Below are 13,149 nucleotides of genomic sequence, written 5' to 3'. Positions count from 1 at the left end.
TGCCTAGGGACTAAGAATAGATCAATGCATCGGGCAAATAGGGATTAACGGTGCTGTACTCCAACCTGAACACACACACACGTACACAAACACGAACAGGAATAACGACCACAAAAGTTTATTCTCACAGTCCACCCGGAATTCGGGCGCGCGCGCACACACACACGCCAAACCCCCAGTCCAAGCCAATGTAAAACAGCATCACCTAAATCCACAGCACCCCTCCCCACTGCTGTCCCGCTGCGTGAACAATGATTATGTCAGCGGATCAGTGGGGAAACAGCAGAGCACAAGGAGCCGCGAGAGGGGGTTCGAACTAAACACTTCAATGTGTGCACTTGCTCTGCGCGAGCTCTCGGGGCAATTAAAACCGGGTGCACTGAGCAAGCCGCTAACCTGCTCACTAACCTGTCTGTCCTTTGCCCAGCGTCTTCTCCAAACGGTACGGTCCCACGTAATTGGCATGCGGGGCTCCGCTGTTGTCTTTGCCGGACGATGACATGACGAATGCGGCTGGAGAGCAGTTACTTTCTATAACGAAGAGCAGGCGATGAAAAGCACTCCTCCTCCTCGGAGGTCCGAGCCGCTTTGAGGTCTTGCTTTTAACACTCCACGAACGTCACCTCTTCTGGTGGCTCCCCTTCTTCTGCCTCCTTTCCCTACAACCTCGCTCGGTGTTTGAGGAGGCGAGGTTGTCCGTTTCTCTCTCCTCAGCTCTCCAATCACCGAAGACGAGCGCCAAGTGCCTTCAAAGCATTGCCGGAGAGAGCTGCGCTGCCTCGGCGCGACAGTGGGAGGTGCTGCGGAGACGTGAATGATGATTGGCGATAGTCTTAGCCAATCATAGATGAGACGTCATTTAGCTGCAGCGATTTCGTGTGGTTTCCCCAAAGTTTTTTGGTCCAGGCAGGGTCGTTTAAATATATTTTATTAAACAATTGACAGATCAAATGACAAAGAACCAAATTATGAATATATAATAACTAGCAATCTTCACACACCATAAATGGGAATTACCTAAAATTTGCAAAAATGTACATCCATCCATCCATTGTCTACAATAAATATGGGTTGCAGTTTGCAGGTGACCTGGACTCTCTGGGCGAGAGGAGGCGGTACACGCTAAACTGGTTAGCAGCTAATTGTAATGAACGTAATGCATGCAACCATTCACACCTAGGACTTTATTTTCTCAAAGTTGTCAGTTAATGTGGGAGTGTGCAATTCTGCCCCAACCCCAAAAAATCCACCCAGTAACACTATCTTGATTTAATAATAATAATGAAAAATACCACTCCAGTTAAGGAAAAACTGCTAATCAGACAGGTGTGACAGACCAACTGTCAATCAATCATTTGCTGTCAAGTCATGGGCACACTCAAAGCGGGCCTTTGGGCATCCTCAAAATGGATCTTCCTGCCTAGCCTTCAGGAGCATTGCTGAAACTATGACAGAATATCCCAGTCGTGAAACTGAAAAACATAAAATTAAAATAAAAAAGACAACAATCCCTCAAAAACTAAGCATACAACTAGAAAACAGGATGCAGAACAAAGAAACAACAAAAAGAAGGAATTGCACAGATCTTAAGACAAGGGTGAAGATAGGAGTTGTCTTTCAGAGTTGGCAGGAACTCAAGCAGCCCAGAAGATTCAGAAGTGATGGGGAATTAGCAATATTTCTGAGGGATTGTTGAAGTGAGGCTACATTCAAATCTTACTAACAGTTTTAAAACTGCAAATTAACCCTTTAACCTAAGAAACCAGTATTAATTATTTAGTTACTGTATTTCTTTTAAAGGGGAAGTTAAATCCCCAACAATTCTTGACATTAGTGGGGTTTCCATTCACCCATTGTTATTCAAATTTTCAAGAAATGCGAAAATAAAACTGAATGGAAACGCTCAAAATTTGAAAAAGGGCCCAAAATTTGCACACAAAAAAAGTTTTTACACATGGAGGGTGTGGATTTTGAAGTGTATCGAGAAAAGGAAAATGCTAATTTTGGTTTTGCAAATAACCGCTGGCAAGACCGGATACACGGCGCACGTTTTGACCGAATATTACGTTTACACGTACGTTTGTAGTCCCAAAGCAATGGCAGACGATAAAGTAAAGTATGTTTGGGGGACGACGAAACTGAAATATTTTAGGAATGAATTAAAGAAGTGAACATTAATGCTATTTTAGATGGAAAACAGCAAAGAAACGCTACGGTTTATCAAGAATTACAAAAGCAAACTCATACGACGTCATCGCACGGCACAGTCGCGTCCTGTTGTTGTTGTTCTTCTTTTAAATTACTGGTGGATCACATCTCTATGGTGTAGTATACCGCCACCTACAGCGGCGGAGTCCCCTCTTAATATTCGCAAAAGAAGAACAGATGGAAACGGAAATAAGTCACATGTCTGTTTTGCGCATTTTCAGTACATTCGCTTAAAAATTTCGAAATAATTGGATGGAAACCTGACTCATAATATGCTGTATGTTCCCCCACTAGTCTAAACACTGATTCATATTGTGTTTGTGGAATATGAGTTATTTATATATATAAATTATTTATTGAACATGTTAACGCCCTATGCGTTCATTTGGATGAAAAAGTGAGGTATAATGGCCGAGATAATGGTTATTCAAACATACCAATATATTGATTAAAGTAAGCCTATCAATTAATATACACAAACTCAACAATACTACAGAATTACGCAAGTCATCCACCATCACGCCCATCAATCCATGCATTGATTGTGTTCTTTCAAATTGAGTAAACCGTCTTGATCTGCTTCAGGCACAGTTCTGCCTCTAACAGGTGAGTCCTAGTTCTACAACAAAGTTCCGGTTATTACTTAGAAGGACGGAAATGCTCGATTGTCACTGGAGATAATGTTGGTGCTAACACACTGCATTTGGTTTTTGCCATGTATCCCCGCATCGTAGGCTGTAGGACCACGCAGTGTATGGCACAAGCTTGCCCATAATTAGCACTGGTTGCTAAGTGACTGAACAGGAAGTAAATTTGGGCCTTTTCCTGCTAAAGTAGGCCACGGCTTGACAATTTGTATTTTTCACCTTTGCGTCGGAAAATTCTAGCTTTCCTTATGGAGGAGGAGGAAATGTGATACAAGTGAAGATCATGCGTGTATGCCATCTTTTATTTTAAACTAAGATTTTAAACTAAGATGTCACCACTTTTTTTTTTTTAATCAAACCACACCCTGCAATTAATTCAGGCTAAGAACCCCACCTCACCAGCGTGTGTAGTTTTGAAAAAGCGGTATCAGGTTGTGCTTTGCTCTGCTCTAATGCCCCATTTGTATTTGTGATACTGATGTCTGAACTATTCTACGACAGTGGTCCCCAACCAATGGTCCCTTGGTACCAGACCGCATAGCAAGACGGACCAAACAAACAAACAAAAAGCACCATTATTATTATTCATTTACTTGCATTTGAAGGGCCATGTTGTACTGTTCTTGTGTAGGTCTTTAAATCATGAAGCATGGAGTTTTTCTGAGATTTAATTGTGATTGCAAACGAATTTGGAAAGTATCGTACACTTAAAATAATGTTTTAATTCTGTTTGAAATACAGTAAATCTAATAAAAGTAATGTAATCAGAATACTGTAGTTGTGACTGATTTCATGTTGGGAGGTCCGTCACTATAGAAAAGCGGGTGTGCCTGATGTTGTAAGTCAGTGTTATATCCCCCACCCATCACCCACCTTCCATGCGACCCCAACCACTATTTAACATATCTGATAACCGACAGGAGAAAATAAAAACAAGGCTCAGGAACGTCACAGCATGATTGAATTAATAAATAAAAGTGTTGCTTTTTGGTCAAACGCTGCATAACCACAGTGACAAATTCAACCTCATGTGTGCACTGTGAATGTATCTTAATTCCCTTCCTGCTAAGCATACAGGAATGTTCTGTACTTAACTTTCAGATAAATACAGTTTTCAATTATGTTGCAAAAACTCCTACTTGCACTTAACACGCCATGTGGAACATTCTTTGAGAGATTTGAAAGTGTTTTGGCTTTTGAGTCTGGTTTGTGCTTAATAATCCAGCCTTGGGAGAAAAAAATAGTGATCCAACTATTGAACATTGCAGCTGTCAAAAGTGTTTATAAATATTTATACTGTCTGCGAGGAGTTTCTTGTCTCTGTCATTGTCCGATCCCTGTGCTCTGCTTTTTTAGATCACCTCTGCAAAACGCACACACACACTCACTCAACACAAACTCGCAAGTGATTGTGTGAGTGCAGCAGGGGGGAGCGTGTGTTGGACTTCCAATTCATTTCACACCCCACTGGTCTGAGACCTGTGACTGTGGCTCTGGCCTCTGTCTGTTCCTCGCACCCCGAGAGAGCACAGATGTCAGGGGACGCATGCAAGAGACACACATACACGTCCGCCCTTTTATACACAAATATGCAATTTGACCTCCAAATCTTCTTCAGCAGAGGACAAAGATAAAGTAGTGTCTGAAATAGCAAGTAGGAAGAATTGCATCATTAACACAAAGTCGGATCGCTCAAAACTAAGGACATTCCGAAGAGGATAAACAGCTTTCATCGTTCCAGGGATATAACTCATTGCATTTCACAAATGTAGATGATAGTGAAAGCAACAGTGGGAGTTATATTTCATTATACTCTAATTGACTTGCCATATGGTGGACCCTTTAGTTAGTTGAGTCAATTGTGATTCCTTATACCAGACAGAAGCCATTAAACTATGTACAGACATAGGGCCCTATTTTTGTAGACAAGCACTAAAAACGGGCACTTCATCATTTTCGTGGGTGCACTATGCCTCTGGGTGTTCCAGCTGACGCGACTGACGCGCCCCCAGCACATCTCACAATTTGATGATAAAAAATAGACCGGTTTTTAAACTCTAAACTGTGCCGTAACGGTGGTGTAATGTGATTTTAATGGATTGGTATTTCATTTATAATTTTTTTTTTTAAATGAGCGGAAACTGTATATTATTTCTACTTTAATTGAATGTACTGTGATTTTAAATTGTTTTGTTATTTTTTCAGTCCCAAAAAACGTTTTGCTATTCAAATGTAGTGATAATTTATTGACATCAAATCAGTTTGTCAGTGTATTCACAAATTTTCCAAAGTATTCAGAAGGTTTTTGCTAGCACAGTAGAGATTTGTATTATCAGCAAATAAAACACATTTAACTCATTCACTCCCAGCCCTTTTCCCTGAATTTTGACCGATTTTTTTTTAACCAATTTTGCAAGGCCCGCAGAAGATTGAGTTCTATTGCTATAAAAACGTGAACCCTACCAATAGAAAGATTATAGTCTCTTCTTTCATCAGGAAAAAAAGTTTGTTTTTCTATCTTGTTCTATTTTGCAGCAATTGGCATTCGAATAGCTATAGCTAAGTTGTATCATTATTCACAAATCTTATTCAAACATTGTGGAAAAAAGCCTTTTTGCAACATGGACCTGGTTGTTCTCTTATACTCTGCTGCCACCTGCTGGTCGTTTTTGTAATAACTACCATTGCTTCAAACATTCTCTTCAGTTCAGTCCATAGCCTTCTGTATGCTCTAGCGTAAATTTAAAAAAAAGTATAAATACATCTTTGGGAGCATGGTAAGATTTAAAATAGAAATGGTGTTTTCTTCCATTCACCCCTCTATGGGAAATTCTAGGTCATTCGGCTCTCCAAGCACCAGCCCTTCCCAACCCAAGAAAACGAGCGGGTGCTCACTCTTTGACGTCATCAGGTGCGGACCCATCCCCGCACCGCCTATGCGGACCAAACACACGCCCACTTTCTCTGAGACCTCCATGCTCGCAGGATAGTGATAAAATTAGCCTTTATCAGTAAACTTTCTGTCCGAATGAATTCAAAGCAATCAATTACCCTTCACATTTGCAATGCCAAAGCACAATGATAATTGGCCGTCTTAAATTGTCAGAAAGGTTCCGTGGCTGACACTTGTGTAAACTACAAGTAAAATGTCTGCGCTGTTGAAAATAACTGAATGAATGGTGAAGTGGTTAGTGCGCTTACGTGGCAAGCAGAAGGTCCCAGGTTTATGTCCCACTCTGGGTTTTGTTTTGTTCTTTCTTTCTCTCCTCCCCTCCACCTCCACTACGATTTCTTGTGGCAAGGAGCCATCTTGTTTTAAATGTTTATTGAAGAATTGAACATCCATCCAAATTCCACATTTAAAAAAGAACCGGTTGTACTGCAAGGGCTGGCCGGTCTTGCGTAACAGAGGAGTGCTTGAACGCAGCGCTCCAGACTTTTGTGGACGGTGTGTTCAGCAGCCGGCTGAGGACGAGAAGGGCGTTGCAACCACACGGGGAGAGGCGGGGTTTTACTGAATCGGGCATTTTACTTCCGCATTAGAAAAATAGCCAGAAAAATACCTAATATTTCATTCCAAAAAAATTCATCGCCATGGTGTCAAAAGGTAAGATTTAATTATATGCCTATAGTTAACTGTGGAAAGGTTCAAAATACCGTGATATAGTACCTTTAAATATTTAAGAAACATTGCATACATCAATAATAATATGAATGATTTAGGGCTTACTACAGATCTTTGAGGTACCCTATAAGTAATCTTTAAAAGGTTGGATTTTCTATTATTAAACTGAACATCTAAGTAACTTTGCATCCTCAAATTTTTTCAGTAGTATACTATGATCAAATATCAAATGCTTTTTTCAGATCTATAACTATCCCAACTATGAATTCTGTCTTATCTATGCTAGTAGATATCCCTTCCACAAATTGAATTACTGCCATTGAGTTGGTCCTTTTTGTTCTAAAGCCATATTTATTGTCACTTTATAGGTTATATTTCTCGATGAATATATCAAGTGAGTAATTGGGCCCGTTTTATGAATAGGGATAACGTTAGCTGTATTCATTGTTAATTGGAAAGCACCAGTTTGAAAAGACAGGTTACAAATATACTGTATGTCAATGGATAGAATTTTAAGTGAGACAGGAAATGCAATCGCAATGCTTGACAAGAACATTTCCTTCTTCGTAGCCTTTCATTAACAAAGTTTCACAAGCGCATCATGCCCCAGTTGAGCGCCTTTGAGGTCCATGATGAGAGTGTGTGTCGTTTCCGCTGCTGCCCTTCATTACACCGTGAGCCAGTCTCTGAGGGGTGGTGCGACCCAAAGTGCCATACAGGTGACTGCTTGATACCAGGTGGACCGGGCATGTGATTTCAGTGCCAGGTGCAGGCAGGTGGGCACCTTCTCAATAATGCATCACGCCTGGCAATGGTGCTGGCAGGAGTACGACTTTGAAGTGCTCCAAGAACATCTGTAGCCTGAGATTTTAATCACCTCGTCTGTACCTCCCCACTTCCCTGCCATCACTCTTTCCCCACTGACACCCCTCTATCTCACCCCTCTGCAAAGAAATCAATGAAAAGCGCTGCTTGTGTGTGTTTGGAGTTCAATGAGCGTGTTTGAGATGTATTATTTATATTTTCAGGCAGATTCAATAAGCAGGATAAACAATTTCTAATTCCTTCTGGATGCTTGAAAACATTTCACATGATGAAGCCTATTTATTTTCCAGCAGTCTAATAACAGTTATCCATAATTACAGGTCAGGTTGTATTGCTAATTGTGTGTGTTTTTTTCTCAATAACCAAACAGCGCCATAATGAGCACTTCCATTAATTCACGGAATGTTCTTACAGTACAAATTATTTCCTTGGTTATCCTTTAATGTTTAATGAGCTGTAACAAGATGGAAGACTTGAGATAGATTTGAGATCTAGAAAACTTCCAAAGATTTCATTCTGTCACAAAAGCAGGCAGACTCGTTTCCACAGTGTTATAGTCAAAGGTTAAGGTCTCAAATGCAGGGAGGTATATCTGTAATAATCTCAGCTCCTGACCAGGTAAACACCTCACAAAAAGAAATCCAGTGCTGAATTGACTCAAACCGAGTTACTTTTATTTATTTATTTTAGAGTTAATAGCTCTACACTCTCCAGAGTTAAACCAACACTTTAAAAATAGTTAAGAGAGTACATTTTTGTATCTCGCTAAGCAGAGTTAAATTAATGGGCACTGGGACAAGCAACAGATCTCTGACATTTTTTCTCTCTCTCAGTCAGAGTTAGTTTGACTCCTTAAAAGTTGACCTTTCCCAGATTGGGATTTGATCTCCAGTACCCAGTTTCCAAAGTCAGCAGTGATACCCACTAATCCATCGAACCACCTCATCTCTTATCCAATGATAATGGCTATCAAATGTCTGTAAATAATTTCACTGTGATCAACATTAGCCATTTAACAAAACAATGGAATGTCATCGTTCATTTCATTTCATTGCAAACAAGTCCAAATTATATTTTATTGAAGCCTATTAACATTAACCCAACTGACCACCGTCTTTTCTGTGAGTGAAAATGACTTAATGGACCCAATTTGTTTTAGTTCAAATGTCAGATTTTCTCCAGTGATAAGCGAGGAGGAGAAAAATGTCGTTGAGGTGCAAAGGTGGTGTTAAACAACCAGGTCAGTGGTCCCCAACCTTTTTTTCCACCACGGACCGGTTCATACAAGTCCACAACTTTCGCGGATAGGCAACCCGGTGGGTGGGGTGGCTTGGCTGTTCGGTACAGCTACAAACACAAATCCACTATGTATTTTTATGTACCTGTGAAGCCACATTTTTATGTACTAATTATATTAGCAGCGCCCTCCTTAAATGCGCCAACATAACAAGGCACCACAGAACAAATCTAAAATCCATGAGTAACTCACTCACCATAACGCTAAATTAAGAGCCGCTCGCCGCAGAGCGGGCCATCATGCGTGGGAATCACCTGTAGTAAGTCCATGCACCTTTCTTTTTCTTCTTGGTCGTAGGCTCCTGTGTTGTCTCATCACTGGGCCTTTTCTCCGTTGCAAAGAAACTTTACAAATATGTCTGTTTTTTACTCATTTACTCATTTTGCTAACTTGTTTATTAGCATCAGTACTACGTGACTGAGACAATTAGCATCCTGACATGCGTCAAGAGTCCGTCATAAACAGAGAGTATCCAGTCATTTTTCTAAATAAAATATTTTTAAGCCTCGGCTAATCAATTAACCGGAAGTATAGTAATTTTTTTTTTTTTTTCAACTGTGCTGCCCGGTCCAAGGTGGTTCGGGACCACAGCTCTAGGTGATCAACTCTGAAATAACACCTACTCTGGACACCATTTAAGTAAAAAAATGTTAACATAAATTTTTGGGAGTAAAAATGAACTCCCACAAAATTAACTCTGGAATTTTAGCACTCAAATGTTTGCGTTTGTCTTACAAACTACAGCACACCACCACCACCACACCCAAACGTCTTGTATTACAGTCCTGTAAGTCCATCCAGGAAGAACAGATGTGCATGAACTCTCAGCCCTCCAGGGTTGTACAAAATGGGCCAGTTAGCTAAAAGCTGCAAGCTGTCGGTGGTTAGTGGTTTGGACAGCATGGTGTGCTTGATTAATTTACGTGTCATCCACATACAGTGGAGGCTATCAGTGTTCACCTGCAAACATTTACAAAATTGGAGGGGAGAGGGCCGGGTGAATGAAAAATAAATGAAGGTGCAATTTGACCTCTGCCTGTAAAATATTAGGGGTCATACAATATTTCACAGAAGTAAAAGAAAGGAAAAGGCTAGTAAAAAATGGATGAGTGGAAAAATCATCTTGATTTGATTTCAGGTGACATAGTTTCTCAAGACATCTATTGTAGCCTATTGCAGCAGACACAAAAGGATTGTGTGTTTGCAAAGGGCATAACACTCTCGGGAATAGTATGACATGATGCTCTCGCAATCCCCTTCATCTTTTCAAGAGTTACATGGAAGACAGTCTGGTCTGGTCCTTACATTGCACACATGAAGCTTCAATAAAGAAGGCTATTGACCAGCATCTGCAAGCAAATAAGTTTGACTCCCTCACCAACAAGTGTCTTTCCAGAATGAAAATACATTTTGAAGACAAACGCACGCAAATAGCAAGTCAAGACAATTTAGCACAACACTGCCGCCTGCTGGTCTGCGCCATTCATCAACCTCCCCCCATGACGCCACAATATTTGGATCCTAAAATCTGGAGACATGGCCATTGCATGATTTTACCCAATTGTTGCGAAGCAAAGCGTTCTGTCGACTAACGCTGGCTCTTGCAACACCACTGGCATGATGAAATCTCTTCGTGCTCTCATCTGACCCACTTTGCATCTGTTTTACACAGCCCTCAAGTTGTGCACCCATGCCGTCGCTTCACAGCCAAATATGTAAAATAGACATCTCTATCCTCTCGTGAGTCATAAGACAGAAAATTGGATCCATTTGCCGCAGAGCAAAGCTTTGCTTCGACAACCCCCGTAAAATATCCGTTTTTAATTTAAATACGCGTAGAAAGGTTCTGCATGATGCAGCTACCAAACCACTGTAGATTCTGCTGGATGTAAAAGATCACTTATATAATACCTTACATGAATATAACGTTAAATAATGCAGAGTTGGTAATCATGGGGATGGACTGATGATGTCATTGGGCAATTAGAATGGCAAAGCTAATTGCACGCCTCACTAATCACTGAAAGATAAAACACTTGTGTTTTGTACATCGGATTAAGACAACTACATTTACTGTAACTGTAATTAATGCCGCTGGTTACTAATTATGCATGCATAACCCCTGCTTTCTCTCTAGTGCCATTATCAGCTGGCCTGTGGTGAGGAGAAGCATCCAACCATCTATTTTCTTATACTGTATAGGGTTGGGGGTATCTGAAATCTTTCCCAGCAGACTTTGGGCAAAAGGTGAACGAGACTACGAATTCTGGACAGGCTGCCAGTCAACCACTGGGAAGAAACGGAGACAAGTAACCATTCCTGTACACATTCAACCTATCACTGAGTGGGGGAAGTGAACCTAAGCTGCCTGCATGGAAGGATAGGCAAAGTGCAGCAGCACTACAATGATGGCAAGAAACAGCCATTCTTATTAATATATTATGTTATCATATACTGTATATGATATCTGGGCACTCTGAAGAATATGTAAATTCCTGATGAACAGTGTTTTATCACAACAGTTTGTGTGCAAGTGCAACTGGCAACAGGGATGACCTTTAATTCTGACTCAGTCACACATCGACTGGCTACCTTGGAAAATGACTCACTCACACCAATTCTAATGCAAGCCTTCCTCTCGAGCCACTTGGAAATAATGCTGCCGGGAATCTCAATTGATGCATTCTAGTTTGGGGTCAGGCTGTGTGTGATGGACTCACTTTGTAAATAAATATACTTGTATACGTGATACGGCACGCACTAAAAGTCAAAACATTAGATCCAACATACTGTAATCAAATCATTTGATACATGGGCTGCACCAAAATGTAATTGTTAACATTTTCTCTTTTTTTATATACATTTGGATTTGTTTAACAGAATGTTTACCATTCATTCATTATTTTATTATTTTCTAGTTTGTAGTGGAGTCACTTAAAGCCACCCCAGGCCTCCAAAGGACTTTTAAGAAAAACATTTTTTAGAGCTCTCTATTCCTTCCAATAATTTTGATTATTGGAAATTCACTGTTGAATTTCTCCAATAAGAACTTGTAATATAAGTGCATCTTGAACTATGAACTGGTATGAACTGGAGTTTGTAAAATATTGGATTAAATAATGAGCATTATAAATAAAAAATAAACAAAAACACAAATGGACTTCTGTAGAATTACATGAGCAACACTAATAAAGCATGACATACAGAAGATTTCACTTGTTCATGTTTGTCTGCTCTTCCTCAATACTACTCCCAAAAAATCAATACTGTAAATACATTTTAAAAAATACACATAAAAAAACACTACGCCTAACCCCATTGACCCCATTTTTGTTATTTGCGCTTGAAGGCCACCTCGTGGTTATGCCCCCAAGTCGGTGCTTACTTCAATTATGCCTTAGAGTGCCTCTGGAGTCAATGATAATGTAGTGGTTCACTGGATTTCAGTACAGTCAGCGTGGGTTCAATTCCCGCTCACTGATGGAATGAATATGAGTGTAAATGGTTGGTTATAAATGTATATATGTGCCCTGATTGACTGACAATGCCGGGAATAGTCACCTAGGACAGTCTGCAGCTCCTTGCAACCCTGAACAGCTAGATAAGAAATATAGTAAACAAAAAATGGATTGATGTATGGTTTGCATTGTAGAACTACATTGCTACATACTGACAGCTCAATGAAAAGTACAACCACAATAATAAACAAAGCTTTACTAGCTTTTTAAATATACTGTTGGATCTCATTAGATTTGTGTCCAGTGAGTGTATATCATGTATGATGTAGTCCATAAAACCTCCCCATCTCATGAATTACAGACTATGTCAGGAATGTGATGAATTGTGCTGTCTTGCATGACCTTTACACAGGACAGTATGTTTTGAGGTTGTTGTTGTTGTTGTTTTTTTCATAGAGAATCTTTTGCTTTTGTGGGAAATGTAACACTGAATCATTAAAAAGAAAATGGTCGTGTGAAATTGTGTTTTCTTATCTTGAATAGCAGGCTTGGATTAGAACAAATCCATATAATATTGGAGAAGAGGCATGCAACACTGTGGAAAAGGTTACATGATCAATGCCCACATGATTGCCTTCTCACACAGGGGCTTGGTCTAATCAGCTCTGTGAGAATTGAGAACATTCAGATGGCCTCCAACGGTTGCCATGGCTTTAATAGCCTGCAGGTCAGGTTCAACTTCAAGTGGGCCAACATCCTGCAACGATTAATAAAACCCGATTAATCATCACAATAAGCACAGGTGACCTTAATCACATGACTGATAGCGTCTGTATGGTCCAAAAAGTCTCAAGTCAGCTGTGTAGACTCCAGCTCACCCTCAACCTTAATGAGGACAAGCGCTGTAGCAAATAGATGAATTCATCTATTTATAAGACATCACGTGAGTATGACATTTAGTGCAGTTAAAATGTTACTTTGGTGAGTTACGGCCCCGTCAAGACGGAAGCAAAGCTTCGTTCTTCAAACAAATTTCGTACACACAGAAGCATTTCAAGACTTGCGTGTGTCCAAAAGAAGAGGCTGAGG

The 13,149-nt window shown here is 40.3% G+C and overlaps 1 protein-coding gene across 2 annotated transcripts in view; it reads right to left on the bottom strand.

Moving 5' to 3' along the window:
• The window catches only part of brsk2a (BR serine/threonine kinase 2a), a 182,678-nt gene extending 181,903 nt beyond the window's left edge, over positions 1-775 (bottom strand). For both annotated transcript variants that reach the window (XM_086073668.1, XM_086073669.1), the window contains exon 1: positions 409-775. In XM_086073668.1, coding sequence (XP_085929794.1) covers positions 409-502 — 94 coding nt within the window. In that variant the 5' untranslated portion in view covers positions 503-775. The remainder of the gene's footprint in view (positions 1-408) is intronic.
• Between the last annotated feature and the right edge of the window lie 12,374 nt (positions 776-13,149).

Source organism: Leptonotus elevatus, chromosome 4, assembly GCF_054856555.1.
Source record: "Leptonotus elevatus isolate MCC_2025b chromosome 4, RoL_Lele_1.0, whole genome shotgun sequence".
Lineage (NCBI taxonomy): Eukaryota > Metazoa > Chordata > Actinopteri > Syngnathiformes > Syngnathidae > Leptonotus > Leptonotus elevatus.
The sequence above is the reverse complement of the archived record's forward strand: the minus strand, read 5'-3'. Positions and strand labels throughout refer to the sequence as shown.